The following is a 15,482-nucleotide window of genomic DNA, read 5'->3' as shown; positions in this document are numbered from 1 at the left end:
AAATATGTTATGTAATGTCCAGTGAGACTCATTTACTGGAACCAACTCACCTGCATTCAAACAGAATGTTGCTCTATTAGGTTATGGCACTGGTCAAAGGGCAAAGCAATTAAGTTGCCTTCGATAAAACCGTGCATGGGGAAAACAACAGAGTCAGTGTCGGTGGGATACGTGCTGTCATGATGTGTGCTCGGTGGCTCCTGCTTTTGGCCATGGCCTCAATGGCTTGCTCTCAGACTGTGGAGGAAGGGGCCAGGGAATTCTTAAAGAAATTTGACGAGGATGCATCTAATCTCGTATACCAGTATTCCCTTGCATCCTGGGCCTACAACACAGATATTTCCCAGGAAAATGCAGATAAAGAGGTTGGTGTGATGTTAACAGACAAGTTTGCTATCTCATTATTGGGGAAATATGGATTGAATCAGTATTAGATGTTTATGGCAAGTTAAGCCCCCTTTTCAAATTATTTGAATAATGTTTTTAACCAGTTCAACTATTGAAATGACAATATATGTATATTTTTAACATCAGTAGACACTGGATATGGGTGTCAATGTCGAGTTGAGCATCTCTTTCTAGCTTTTGCAGACAATTTTATACTTGCTTAGTTACTGAAATAACAAATCTAATTGTTGGTGAAAATAAAAATTGAATGACGTTAGTCGTAATTGGATATGGGTGTTTCATGACAAGTTGAGCATCTTCTAATCCATTCAGCTGTTGACATCACAAACTGGGTGTTCTGTAATGAGTTATCATTAAACTTCTCTTCAGTCTGAAGCATATGCAATCTGGAGCGAATACTACAACACGAAGTCAGAGGAGTCCAGTGCCTTCCCTATCGATCAGATCTCTGATCCAGAGATTAAAATACAGCTCCAAAAGCTCCAAGATAAAGGATCAGGGGCACTTTCACCTGACAAGGCTAGCCAAGTAAGTATGACATTGCTGATTTACAATAATGTTTTCCACCACGCTTTCGTGTTTCACTTCTCCATGCGTATTAAAACTAAAATGCTCTGAATGCCTTGTGCTTTACAGTTGAGTGATATCATGTCACAGATGAGCACTATTTACAACACAGCAACTGTGTGCAAAATGGACGACCCCTCTAACTGTCAGACTTTGGAGCCGGGTAATGTCAGCATACATATCATATCACCATCCTAACGATAAAGCGAAATCTCAGGATCATTAACTAGTTCATTGTTTTCATTCTCATGATAACAAAAGAGTCTGTGTAAAAGACTTCCATGATCTGCTTCATTCAACCACATGTACAAACCTGATTTTTTTTTTATTCTCAGTTTCTATTCTCAGATCCATTGTTGAATTTGATTAGAGGAACATTGCTGTTTTTTTAGAAAAGTGGATATATTATTTGAAACATAAGGTGAAGTAAAGGTAACATGGCCAGAAATGATTCACAGTGTCATAATAATTATTTAATAATGAATCACAAGGCCCAAACACTGCAGAAAGATTCACAGATTTGAGAAACAGATGTTGTATATTCATTTATCAAATATGTTAATTGTATTATGTTTTCAGTTCTCAATAAGAGCTCTCAGTTTAATTAATGAAAGTTAAATCCTCAGAATTCAAAGATTTGTACCCTAAAAAGTTTGCAAAGTTGACTGGAGCAATGTGTAAAAAAAACATAAGGATGTTTTATTATACACTACTTTGAAAAAGTTTTTCATGGTTCTTAAAGGATCATGTGACACTAAAGACTGGAGTAATGATGCTGAAATGTTATGCTGAAATGAATAACATTACAGCTTTTTAATAATAATATTTCACAATATTACAGTTTTTACTGTATATGTGATAAAATGAGACTTCTTTCAAACCCATTTAATATCCAACCTCAAACTTTTGAACACTAGAGAATGCCTTTTTAACATAAACTACCAATTCACCTGACTCCAATACATTTTTCATCCACTAGGCCTAGAGAGTATCATGGCAAACAGCCGAGACTACGACGAGCGGCTGCATGTGTGGGAGGGCTGGAGAGTGGCGGCGGGGATGAAGATGAGACCCCTGTATGAGCAATATGTCGATCTGAAAAACGAAGCCGCCAAACTTAACAGTACGAACTCTGTTGTTTTAAGAAATACGTTTTTAGTTAGTAGAAATGATGATGTTACACCTTAGCTTTTACTGCTTTACCTAGGCCTATATGGAGTATAATGTGGTGGTGACCAAGTCATTCACCGTCATTTTTTTTTCTTTCTAAAAGATTACGAAGATCATGGAGATTATTGGAGGGGGGATTACGAAACCATTGATGGACCCGTATACAGTTACTCCCGAGATCAAGTCATGGAAGATGCCAGGCGCGTTTACATGGAGGTTGGTCAAAAAAGCCGAAACAAGACTTTCTTTGGTTTTGATTCAGACACTCACACTTAATATGATGTTCCAGATCTTACCATTGTATAAAGAGCTTCATGCTTATGTGAGAGCAAAACTTCAAGGCATCTATCCTGGTCACATCGCTTCTGACGGTTGCCTTCCAGCACATCTGCTTGGTAATATATGGAATATTACTAAGTGATTCAAAACAGCTAATATATGCTATTAGGATATAGTGCTAGTGTCTGATGAAATGTGGATATATGGGTGACACTTTCTGACATTTCGCATTAAGGTGATATGTGGGGGCGGTTTTGGACCAACCTGTATCCTCTCATGATCCCGTATCCAGAAAAGCCTGATATTGACGTGAGCTCTGCAATGGTGGCCCAGGTAAGACATGTGACTATTGTTTATTTCTATACCCCACCCTATTGCTTTGATTTGAGCGTCTCTTTATCTCCAAGGTTTTATCTTTTATCTTTATACATGTTTTACAGTACAAAGTCTGTTCACATTTTATCTGATCAAAGATTAAATGTAATCTATTATTCATTTTGTTCCTTAGCTGGAGCAATAAAAGCATCCCTGAAGATTATGGAGTTGCACATTGTCAAAATGTGGTTTAATTTATTTTCCTAATTATTTGACACCACTGTCCATTTCAGGGCTGGGATGAAATGCGTCTGTTTAAAGAGGCAGAACAATTCTTTATGTCCGTAAACATGTCTGCAATGTTTGACAACTTCTGGACAAACTCAATGTTCACTAAACCCGAAGGAAGAGATGTGGTGTGCCATCCTACCGCATGGGACATGGGAAACAGAGAGGACTTCAGGTGGGGCTGATAATACTGCTAAGCTTAGTAATGATTAACTGGTAGATAAGAATTCAATTCAGTTAAAATATTGAAAATATTATTTCCTTTTGCTGTTTACATTTATTTGATTATTAAAATTTAAAACAACTTATATATTTTTGAATTTACATTTATTTCTGTGATGGCAAACCTGAATTTTAAGCATTATCATCAATAGAACATTTCAAAAGTATAGCATTTTTTTTTTTTACAGAATCAAAATGTGCACTAAAGTGAACATGGATGATTTCTTAACTGTTCACCATGAGATGGGACATAACCAATACCAAATGGCCTACCGTAACCTCTCATACCTGCTGAGAGATGGCGCTAACGAAGGCTTCCATGAGGCTGTGGGAGAGATCATGTCTCTTTCGGCTGCCACTCCTTCTCACCTGCAGTCATTGGGCCTTCTGCCGTCCGATTTCAAGGAGGACTATGGTAAAAGCCCATTCCATGCCGAGTCAGGAGTCTGACATCATCTAAACAAACACAAACTGGTTTTAGCTAATCATTCTTCACCAAAACGTTTTTTTTTTTCTCGTATGCACAGAGACCGAGATTAACTTCCTGTTGAAGCAGGCCCTCACCATTGTGGCCACTCTGCCCTTCACCTACATGCTGGAAGAATGGAGATGGCAAGCCTTTAAAGAGACAATTCCCAAAGACAAGTGGATGCTCCACTGGTGGCAAATGAAGTGAGTGACAGAAGAACCAAATCAAAATCCAAACATTGTGAAGTTTTCTTCAGTGTGGCTCATCACAACGTTTGTTCCCGCAGGAGAGAATTAGTTGGAGTGGCTGAAGCTATACCAAGAAATGAGTTGTATTGTGACCCACCTGCACTTTTCCATGTGTCTGGGGATTATTCTTTTATCAGGTAACGTGATATGCATTAATAAAGTTTCGCATTTGACAAAGTGATGATTGTCTTTGCCTCGTAAGTTGCGTTTTTTATTTGAACAGTCCTGATATCAAATCTAAAATCAAAACAGTTCGTATTTCACATTAGCTGTGAATTTGAAGTCTTTGTTAAAGGCAATGCAATAAAAGTACAGTTAACTGTGAAATAATAGCAAGAAACGTCTTTATATTGAGACCTTCGCAGACTGCATATACAACGCGACCCATATAGTCCGATTTATGAACAAATTAGGAGCCAGTTCTTTGTATAGTATAGACAGAATTATTATAAGTCAATACAATATACCGGTAGGCTAAATATGTGGCTAATAATCATAGCTATGTCTTGTTTCTCTAATAGGTATTTCACTAGAACCATTTATCAGTTCCAGTTTCAAGAGGCATTATGTGAGGCAGCTGGCCACACCGGTCCCCTTCACAAGTGTGACATTACCAACTCAACCAACGCTGGTAACAAACTCAGGTATGCAGAATGCTTTGTGTCTTTTGATACACTATCTACTTATAACTACCCACACTGCAATAGACCTGGATTCTTCGATATTAGGATACTAATAATATTTTGGTCCGCAGGCATATGCTTGAGTTAGGCCGATCCGTGTCTTGGACTCGGGCTCTGGAAGATATTGCAGGAACCACGAAGATAGACTCCCGGCCACTGCTACAGTACTTCAGCACTCTCATGGAGTGGCTAAAGCAGGAGAACCAGAATAACAATAGAGTGCCCGGCTGGAATGTCAATATTAACCCAAGTTAGTATTTCATTTTAACAGAAAGTAAACGCGTTGTGTGAGAAACTGATGTAAGAAACAAAAAGCAAAGATGGTTACATTATTGTAGATTATTTTATTAATAAATCTATGGTTAAATTATATTACCTTCAACCTTCAGTTCAAATAAAGTTCCAGTATTGACATGCCAACATACTGTCTGTTGAAAAAATGACAAGATTTTTATTAGGCGTACTGTCTCACTCACAGCTTCTTATATGAAAAATGCAGATTCCGAAAACGCCTTCAAAGTCAGAATTAGCCTAAAATCTGCCTTGGGGGATGATGCAGTAAGTCTCTTTCAGTTTTAACACTCATGATGAATTCTAGATACAAATAGAATGTTCAATTGCTAATTATTGTTCATTCTTATCCCCAGTACACCTGGAATTCAAATGAACTGTATCTCTTCAAGTCCACTATGGGCTTTGCCATGCGCCAGTACTACTTGCAAGAAAAGGGAATGGATGTGAATTTCATGTAAGTATTCTTATCCTTCACTAAAGGCACATGTCAGAGGAATGAGACCATTTTCATCATAAAATGAACATATTTGTTGCACACAGGGCAGAGAACATCCACACGTACAATGAGACCGCCAGAATCTCCTTTTATTTTGTTGTGATGGATCCAACCAAACCAGACACAGTTATTCCTAAGGCAGAAGTAGAAGCGGCTATCTGGTATTTCTTGAAACCATACTATATAAAAAACATAAAATATTGTGTTTTAAATAATACATCATTATTATATATTATTTGTAGGTATATCTATTTATCTTTATTTGTATATTATGAATTTATTAAACTATTTAATTGATATAAATCACGGAATATTATTGTGATTATTCCATGTTTTTTTCTGAATCTCAACTCAAAGACTAAATATTTTTTTTAATATTTTGGAAATAACTGAATGAATATTGGGTGTCATAACATTATGAGGAACTAAAGCAATTTTCCCTTTGACTAAAGAATTTCCCTTGTTAACTCTTCACAGGCTGTCAAGAGAACGTATCAATGGTGCATTTCTACTGCATGATGAAACACTGGAATTTGTTGGGCTGCAGTCAACATTAGCTCCACCCAAAGAGGAAAAAATTACAGTTTGGCTGGTGGTGTTTGGAGTGGTAATGGGAGTAACTGTGTGTGGAGGGATTTATCTCATTACCACAGGGGTTTTAATCAGGAAGAAGTAAGTACTAGAGGGGAAGCCCCTTCAAAAATGAGTCAATCATTGAACATGGCTTTGAAACGTTTCAGTGACAGTGAATTATGCAATTCATGTCCTTATAACAGATTGGTATGTTTGTTGGAATTGCATCATCATAACAGCTACTAGGGCTGCGCGATTTGGGGAAAATGTCATATTGCCATTATTGGTCAATAATGCGATTGCGATATGCGATATATAATTAACAAATGGTTTCATGAGTCAGGAAAATGCACACACAGATTAGTGATTACGCTGAGATTTCTCAACTCAAACTTGCAACAACAACTAATTGATTGATAACACCTACAGTATAATGATCAATAAGAATCAACGTCTGGATAAAAATAATTGCATAGGCTTGACATCGCGATTGCCATATGATTAATCGTGCTACATACTGTATAGCTACATGCATTGTAGACAATATTAATATATATATATATATATATATATATATATATATATATACACAAATAGAACATAATCCAACATCCTTTTCTGGAACAATACACGTAACACAAGTAACACTTTATTTTTAGCATCCATGTTATGGATTATACACATTAATATTTATTTTCTATAGAAATAGTAAAATATGGGCTTCAAAAATATGATTGAAATCCACACTTTGACCAAAGTTTGTTTCAGAATTTCTGACATTGTTGCAAAAACTGAACTTGATTCAGACGTTAGCTAACATCTCAGAACTTTGGCTAATATAAAATTTATGAACAAACATTCTTCCTGTAACGCTGACAGAATGTTTGTTTATAGTTATCTGGTTAGCACAAAAATTTGATTTATACATTTCTTTCTGAAAAATGTGAGTTGGAGATTTGTTTCATGTTTTTTAAAACCTACTACTTGCTTCAGAATGTTCCGAGAACATTCAAAAGCAACATTCCCATAATGTTTGCTAAATTTTATAATGAAATGTTCCTAACATTCGCAAAAAAAACTAGAAAAACGTTTACATTTGTGTTAGCTGAGTGACTGAATTATTATTATTTTTGTAAAATTTTCAGGAAAGCTAAGAAGGCCGAGGAGACTGTGAACCCATATGAGAATTCAGATGGAGAAATAAACAAAGCCTTCGAGCAAGACATTGAACAAACAGGATTGTAAAGAAAAATGGGTTTTCAGAAACATCTCTACTCTAACATCAGAACTGAGTGATGAAAAAAGCTTCAACATCATTGAATGCCTTTGGAGACTTTATTTTCGAAAACAATGAACGGATCACTTTTCCCCCACAAATGTTTATTGAAATGTCTGATGTGAAAGTGTAAAAAAGTAAAGTAAAAAGTAAAAATAATACATTAGCACATAAATGACAAATGATGAATTTACTGTAACCAACAGGATGACTGAAATTGCTAATTGCTTATACAGACAGATGTAAATAGAGATTAATATTATAACTATATGGATAAAGTACTTATAATGTAGCTGTTTTTTTATGTACTATAAAAACATACCCAGTTATGTGGTACTACAATGTCATGAAAAGCGGTTCAGTAAATAGTGCAAAAATAAAATCTTTATTTTAAAAATAAAAGGTTTTTGTGGCATCACTCTCAATTAAGTCAAAGCAGTTGTTGGACGTAAGTGCGCCTCTTTTCATTTTCACAACGCCACTGTCTACAGTGTGAATGAACCATCCTCTGTAGAGTGCTGATTCAAAATGCCGGTGACCCGACGGGGTTATAGACATGTAGAAAACAAAGGCTTTTTTTTCTGGATCATCTCCAGGGATGATTAGCTTGCTTTTGTCATACCACTGAAATAAACATAAGTTTGTTTAACTTCGGCTTATGGGAAAAAAATGATTGACTGAAAGAAATGACACAATATGCAGCCAAAGCTCAAATGCAAAGTCAAGAAATAGAGAACATTATTGAAAACTTACTGTTATTTTCAAAATCTTTTCTTCACCTTCAGTGGTGCAGCAGAAGAAGTTCTCTGTGCCAGTGAAGTTCAGCACAACAGGAACATGCCATTCTGTGTCTTTGGTGGGCATGTATCGGAAGATGGTGATTTTCGCTGAATAAATTCAAAATATGTGAAAACATAGAAGGAAAAGTGGCATAGATGTTTTTTTAAACATACATTTTAATAATTTGTAATAATAATAATTTAATAATACAAACCTGACATAGTGTCCTCCAAACAAATCTGATTATACTGACCAGATGCGACATACTTTTGGACTGATTTTGACTTCAGGAACAAATTTTTTTTTTCTTTATTCAGTTTTCCAATTTGTGCAGAAACTGTGGAAAAGGCAGCAGAATTCGAGAACATTTTTAAAAATTTGGTTCTATTTTCTTATGAACAATAAAAATACAAACGGCCACTTCAACATGAGTTAATTTAAACGAATAAAGCTGAGGAGTAAAAGATTATTGAATGTTTCTTACTGACGCCAAGATCCGCTTGCTCAGGGGTGACCACAACTTCGTTAAATTGGTGATCACAGCTATAGAAAGGTTCGTCAGTGTCGGGGTCATCAACCAAATTGAAGCTCATGGTTGCCAGGGAAACAAATAGCTGATCGTCATCATCGAAACAGTCGTCCTCAATGTCCACCTCATCTATTGACTTTGTTTGTGGATGTGACAGTTCCCGGTGCCCACCCGTCTCCAAATCTTCCTCACTTAACATTGTCAGACTGAATCTCAGTTTCACCTTCCTTTTCATGCCACACGTGTCCTCAGACTCTCGCTCTTCTGTTTTTCCAGGGCTCGGATGGTGTACAATCTACGAGAGGAAATGATTTGCTTCAGCACAGTTAGAAATGAATCCATATGAGCTCAAAAAATATGTTTCAATTGCCGCCCACACTTGATCACATGATTATTCTGTCTAGGCTAAAAGGTCAAAGGAAAAATTTCAGTTTCATTTCTCTCGTGTCATAAACATGGACGTGGTCGAGTAGAAAACGATCCTTTAAATAGAAGATCAGAAAAGGGCTAGTTCCCTTTAGAAAGGGCTTTGGGGGAAGGCCTCAGGCGTGACAGGTGTTTAAAATCACTATCAAATCACGGCAATTTCATTGACCGGCGACGCCCCGTGAATCCTTAACGTGAATGATTAACGTGTGACCTGCAAATATATAAGGGCGCCTTGCAAACATGACATGTTTGAAAACGCTACAAGAATGGTAAGAGAAATAAAACGTACGGCGAAGGCAGAATGCTTTCAGAAGTGTGCCAACCCGTGCCCAAGTTTTTTGACTCCAGGTGATACACACGAACTGTGCGTTTTCTGTCTGGGTGAAGAGCAGGCACGGGAGGTTCTTGAGGGAGCCCTCTGTGCAAACTGTGAGCGCTTTTCTCTGAAAACGCTCAGCTCTCATCTGGCCCTCTTCTCGAGCGAAGAGGGTTCAGCTTCTGGACCTCGTGGTTCAGGTCCGGCTCGCGCCAAGGCAGAGCGGCGACTTGCATCATGGGGCTCCTAGATGGAGTTCGTCGATCACCTTGAGAGGGCTGTAAACCTCTCAGATGATCCAGCGACTAACGAGGGTGATCTGCAGGTCGATGATGAAGATTTCCCGTAGATCCCTGTAGAGGTAGATCCTGAACCAACTCAGCCATCCAGAGCTGGTGGATGTTATTGGGAGTGCTGCCAGCAGGCTGCAGCTGCCATGGCAATGCGCTGGAGGAGAGAACGTTCGCGGCAGGCTTGCCGATTGGTTTCTCCCCGGTCACAGACCACCAGCTCAGGTGAGCCTTGCATTTCTTCCTGACCTTCACACTGAGGTCAAGTAGGCATGGAAGAACCCATACATTGCTCGTATCCACCGACATCAGCGGGATAGTTTTGCTGATGTTGAGGGGATCAAAGAGCAAGGGTACGCGTCGATACCGCTACCGACATATTGGCAAATTTACCTGGACAGTTAACCTTTGAGAGACAACAAGGAAACCAATCTTAATGCTCTGAAAGCTCATTAAACAAATACTTGCATCTGGTTCCCTTGAGTTGCTGAGTAAGGAAAGTGCGTGTGGTGTGTCGTTCCATCGGAGCGTCACGTGGTCTGTTAGTTCGGAGCGTGCTTCATCCCAGGTTTAAATGTCCATTTGAAGGTAAAGTTAGCCAGCTAATTCAGGCTGAATTCATTTCACTCGTAAGTAGAAATGAACAAAGTAGAATATGAAAAAGAAAAATAAACCTCAACAAAAGAAAACGAAAAGACTAAGACCGAAAACGAAAAGGAAAGGACAAACTGGAGACGTCCAAAACACACAAGAAGTGAGTCAAAGAAGAGAGCGATCAGATCCACGGACTGCCATCTTTAAGGAAAACGGTCCACACCTCCTCTGGGTGAGCTGACGAATCAGCTTGGAGTTCTGTGAGCGGGAAAGAGTTCTTTGGTCTTGTTCACTGGGTGGAGGCCAAACCTAGAGACAAGTGTCCAGAGGCTCTGTCTTCGGACAGACAGGAATTGGCCAGACTAAGTGTCTATGTAACTGACGCCAGGTCAGGCCGCCCTGGTGGCATTTCGGGGTGAGTACGTTCCCCTGAACAGTGAATGGCTGGGTTTCCAGATTCCCTATAGCTTTCGCTATGCCATAGCTTGGGCTATGACTGTAGGAATGCTGTCACTGACAGTGCATTGTGACCTGAGGGTGAGTGGTTCTAGCATTTCTTTTGAATTTGCTGGTTCAAATTTGCTGGTGCACATTTGAGTCACTGCCAATGGGCATACACTCCCCTTAGCATGGCGGAGTGGGTATATCGATCCCCAGTGTGAGTTCCCTTTCGAAAGGGAACGTCTCTGTATGTTCCCTGTATAAAAATATATTGTCAAACACACATCCTAACGGATAACGGATGACATTATTACAAGATAACGGATGACATTATGGGCTAACAACTGTTATCTTATATAACAATTGTTATCCGGTACGACAGAACTCAGTTTAAATCTTAATCAGGCAATATTTTTTGGCTACCTATAGAAATCCTTAGCCTGGCTGCCCCCTCCTATACGCACTTCCGCTCAATTTAATTTTACTTCAGTACTGCAAGTACTTCAGTACTCTATGTGCAAATGAAATGTACTAGAGTCTGGTTGAACCAGGCTAAGAAATCCTAAACCTTTACATTCAACTTCCAAATATGTAAATTAATTCTAAATAAACATATTGACACAAAATCTACATTAGAAGATAGATCAATTGATAGATAGATGGATAGAAAGTTTCAGTCCACAAATCAGCAACATTCACCATGGATTTAGGCTAATGTAGTAACTCTAACCATAATATGGTACTGTGGTACAGAAATAGAAACGCTTACGAGTACTACATATCTTTTTATAGCACTTTAATATGTATAAATGTTATTTTTAATGTGATGACCAACAAATTTTTTTTTTGTTCATCGATCAAAGATTATCTTACAACAAAAAATTTTAACATGTAGGAAAACTCTTATTTAAACATTTATTTAAAAAAAAAATTTAAATTACAATTGTAAACAGTAGGATGCTTATCGGCTTATTTTCACACCCTACTGTAATATAATTTCATATATATATTCATATATATAGCCTATATATTTCCTAATATAATTTTTCACTCGTTTTGCTTCTAATTAATTAATACATATGAATGATAATAATTAATAATAGTTAATTTAAATTAAGCTTAGTGGTTTATTGTCAGCCCCAGTGCTAACACTTAGTCTGGATAGATTAAGATTATTTTTGTATTTACTTTAATAACACTTCATTTGTTAACATTAACATGAATTAACACTGCAAAAATAGTTTTCTCATTGTTATTCATGTTAGTTGAACGAATTAACTAAAGTTATACCTTATTGTAAAGTGTTCCCTATTATTTTGCTATAGACAAATTATAAAGAATTGAACCTGTTGGAACAAAATTGCATACCTCTGCTGCCATGTTGATCAACGTGCAGATAAAAAAGCATGTGAGCCCTACTCTCAAAACACTGCCTTTTCTAAGTCAGTAACCCTGATGTGGTAGGAAAAGGAAGTCGTTACTAGAAATTATACCAATGCGTGAGGTTTGGTGCGTGCTCTTTGCTCTTATAGCTCTTCACATCATTACCAAAACAAATTCAGCAATGATTTTAAAATGACTTGTTAAAATTAACTTAAGACAAACAAATGTTTTTAACTCTGACAAGCTGAGGTGCATTTCCAGAAACCATCGTTCCAACGAACATTCGCAAAAATTCAACGACAGGTCTTGAGCTGTGGTTAGAAGCAGAGTTTCTTGTTTTCATGCATATGGACTCAATGAATTCTTACCTTGAACCAATTAAGGAAGTTGGGATTTAGATCTATATGTTTTATTTAGAATACATACAAATGTCATTTACATCTTTTAATTTGATTTAAAGCATCTTTGAAGAGTGTAAACGTGCTCTAGTTAGGGTAGATTGGTTAGGCCACAGTTGGTTGCCTACACTTTTGCTTTTTCCGTTACCACACCACAACTAGGGACTGAAAAGAAGTGATTTTTTCATATTACATTTCCTTTACTTCTCTACTAAAATATCAAGTTATTAAAGGGATAGTTCACTTCAAAATGAAAATTCTGTCATCATTTACTCACCCTCAACTTGTTTCAAACCTGTATGAATTTCTTTCTTTATGATTTATATCCAGGTATACCAGATGTGGGCCGGATCTGGGCCAATACTATGTTGCCGAACTATACAATTGTCGACGAACTAGAGAAGCGCATGCTACTTTAAATTTCCCAAGATCGAAGAGGGCGCTAATACGAGTGTGTGAAGCATACAGTATCACAAATTTGGGTTTCGCAAAAGCATCGTTATCCAACTCGCAAGATGCGACGTTATCAGCATAGTTCAACGAGTCTGTGTTTCCCGAAACCATGAAACCCGATGGTGATGAAACTATGCTGATAACGGCGGATCTTGCGACATCTTGAGCTGTGGTCAGTAGCATAGTTTCTAGTTTGCATGACATGTGGACTTAATAAATCTGTATCTTGAGCAAAATAAGGAAGCTGAAATTCAGTACAACCTGTGTCTTGTATTTTGAATACATACAAGTGTGTGTTTTATATCTTTGAGTTTATCAAGATATTTAAAGGGGTAATATAATGGTACATGGACTTTTCAAGTTGATTGTACTGAAATGTGTGTTGGAAGTGGCTGTACAAAACCATCATATAATGATAAAAATCCATCCAGTATTTTTTTTTGTCTCCTTACGTTTTCCCCTCTCTCAAATCGAGCCGTTCGAACCCACAATCAACGTCAATGCTCTCATGTTTGCTCGAATCATTTCTCACCAGACTGCTTTATAAACGAGGGTCAGAATAAAGCTGGTTTTGCAAAGAAGCTGCTCCTGAAAAAATAATCGGTATCAACTATTTGTGTTCCTGCTGCACCTTCAGAAGAAGTGAGTGTAAAATTTTATGAACCTTTATATTAATCTTTGCAAATTGTGGAAAAAAAGTTTGTCATGACCATTAGCTGTAACATCAATCTGTCAATCAACTATACATCAGTAAACACATAGCAAAGTGACAATATGTTAACCAAACATTCAGAAATATCCTGTTCGAGCCTTAACTGTCAAACTTCTTCAAACCGTCAAACTGTCAAACCGTCAAACCGTCATCTTGTTCCAGCCCGGTATCCTCCCAAGGCGTCATAGGTGACGCTTTTAAAATTGCGTCTACATCCGATGCACATGGCACCCTTTAGCGTCAATATTACCCCCTTTTCCACCAAGGCAGAGCTGGTGCTGGTTCAGAGCCAGAGCCTAGCTTTTTTTTTTCGACCACCAAAGCACCAGCTTCGAACCAGTAAAAGTGGTTCGAAAAAAGTAGCACCAAATCATTGCTGGTCTAGAAGTAAGAACAGCTCACGTCGGCGGCTGGGGGTGGGGTTACAGTGACCAACAAGACGAATAGAAACTTGTGACCGCCATTTTTTAAATAGCAGCTAATCATGCTAATAGCAGCTCCATTGTAATCTCCGTTAATGCAAGTTACGGCGAGCTGCACGGACGTGCTGGATTCGCCGTGTTTGGATACCAATGTAGGTTTGCATAGTCATGAGCATAAATAATAACGCAACAACCGCCATTGTTGATGGAAGGCTTGTTCGAGGCTTGTGTGTTGCTGTTTTTGTGTTAGAGCATATTAGCTGTTCAATTAAAGTTTTGTACTGTAGCTGATATTACGGTTAATTATTGTTAGCTCTTAATTTCAAAAACAGTAACACACCATATTTTTACGGTATGATGCTGGCAACCACAGCTGCCAGTAGTTTACCGTCTTTTTACCGGATTATTTTTTACAGTGAGTTTCATTAAAATAAGTTATTAATATAACTGAGAAAAATGAGAAATAGATCAGATGCCATACCTGTATTATCCAAACATCTAGCGTTGATTCAATCTCAAACAGTTTTACCAACGTGGTTGAAGCAGTTAATGGAGGTGTAAAAGGTCACAGTTTTTGTGTATAAGTGATAATGAGACTAGGGCTGTGCGGGGGGGGATCTACCTGCGACTGAGTTACAGGGAAACACATCAGAAATTAATCGTTGTTTGTTGACTGATAAGCATTATGCAAATCGTGCCTGTGACAACAGTAGGCCAGTATGTGTGATGTACGTTTGCGGGTTTGTGTGGGGATCTACCTGCCACTGGGGCATTCAGCAGCATGAATAAACAACCACTGAAGGGGAAGCACATCAGGAATGAATCATTGGTTGTTGACTTGGAACTGATGAAAATGATGATGTAATTCTTGCCTGTGACACCAGTCTATGTGTGACACGTTTTAGGGTGACCACCCATCCCACTTTGTGTTAAAAAAAGTAAAAAGTAAATAAAGTAAAATGAAATGTAAAGATAGGGCTGTGAATTGATTAGTATAAGGTGACTATTAATCACACAGGTTTTTTGTGTGATTAATCACACCTATAAATAACATTGAGGTTACACTTAAGGTGAAATTCTCACTATTAAAGTGGCTTATTAGCATGCATATTACTAGAATATTGGCTGTTTATTTAGTAACAGACAATATTTCAAAAAGAAAAACAGATGCTGAAATAATTGATTACATTTTTTAAAGTGTTAAACAGTCAAGGCCCTATCGCAGAAATTACGTTATTTCTCTAGCACTAAATAAAAAATAAAATTAAAAAAATCAAATAATATATAAAATATTGTGCAACTGCCATTTTATTTTATCAAACACATTTATATTTATTGATTGTATATTAAAATATATAAAATCAAATGTATTACACATCTTGCACGTTACTAAATTTAAATGATGTTTTACTAACAAAGTTCGGGAGGAGCATGTTCAGAATTAAAC

General features: G+C 37.5%; 2 protein-coding genes across 3 annotated transcripts; one reads left to right on the top strand and one right to left on the bottom strand.

Annotated features, from left to right (window-relative positions):
- Positions 1 to 152: 152 nt before the first annotated feature.
- On the top strand, positions 153 to 7,690 carry ace2 (angiotensin converting enzyme 2). Of its 2 annotated transcripts, none has more exons than XM_039673824.2 (18): positions 153 to 365; positions 778 to 936; positions 1,045 to 1,138; positions 1,955 to 2,098; positions 2,249 to 2,361; positions 2,435 to 2,540; positions 2,660 to 2,757; positions 3,033 to 3,202; positions 3,438 to 3,664; positions 3,777 to 3,921; positions 4,005 to 4,103; positions 4,488 to 4,610; positions 4,721 to 4,899; positions 5,149 to 5,207; positions 5,297 to 5,397; positions 5,484 to 5,600; positions 5,917 to 6,111; positions 7,158 to 7,690. In XM_039673824.2, exons 1-18 carry the CDS (start codon positions 180 to 182, stop codon positions 7,255 to 7,257), a joined length of 2,415 nt encoding a protein of 804 aa, XP_039529758.2. In that variant the 5' UTR covers positions 153 to 179; the 3' UTR covers positions 7,258 to 7,690. The 2 variants fall into 2 exon arrangements, with proteins under 2 accessions (XP_039529758.2, XP_039529757.2); XM_039673823.2 differs by having other exon boundaries at positions 5,128 to 5,207.
- LOC120480579 (uncharacterized) lies at positions 7,390 to 12,120 on the bottom strand. Its single transcript, XM_039673827.2, has 5 exons — positions 12,036 to 12,120; positions 8,553 to 8,892; positions 8,283 to 8,405; positions 8,042 to 8,175; positions 7,390 to 7,912 (listed from the first exon to the last, which is right to left on the bottom strand). The coding sequence occupies exons 1-5, from the start codon at positions 12,045 to 12,047 to the stop codon at positions 7,679 to 7,681; spliced, it is 843 nt and encodes a 280-aa protein (XP_039529761.2). The 5' UTR covers positions 12,048 to 12,120; the 3' UTR covers positions 7,390 to 7,678.
- Between the last annotated feature and the right edge of the window lie 3,362 nt (positions 12,121 to 15,482).

The sequence above is a fragment of the Pimephales promelas genome, chromosome 21, assembly GCF_988280905.1.
Source record: "Pimephales promelas chromosome 21, fPimPro1.hap1.1, whole genome shotgun sequence".
In the NCBI taxonomy this organism is placed as follows: Eukaryota; Metazoa; Chordata; class Actinopteri; order Cypriniformes; family Leuciscidae; genus Pimephales; species Pimephales promelas.
The sequence above is the reverse complement of the archived record's forward strand: the minus strand, read 5'-3'. Positions and strand labels throughout refer to the sequence as shown.

Coding starts and splice junctions, on each gene's coding strand:
- LOC120480579 (XM_039673827.2), bottom strand. Junction 8,406..8,552: donor GCAAGCGGATCTTGGCGTCA/GTAAGAAACATT, acceptor CCTTTTCCACAG/TTTCTGCACAAATTGGAAAA. Junction 8,176..8,282: donor TTTGGAGGACACTATGTCAG/GTTTGTATTATT, acceptor GAATTTATTCAG/CGAAAATCACCATCTTCCGA.
- ace2 (XM_039673823.2), top strand. CDS start 180: ATGATGTGTGCTCGGTGGCTCCTGCTTTTGGCCATGGCCTCAATGGCT. Junction 937..1,044: donor CACCTGACAAGGCTAGCCAA/GTAAGTATGACA, acceptor TGTGCTTTACAG/TTGAGTGATATCATGTCACA. Junction 5,601..5,916: donor GAAGTAGAAGCGGCTATCTG/GTATTTCTTGAA, acceptor AACTCTTCACAG/GCTGTCAAGAGAACGTATCA.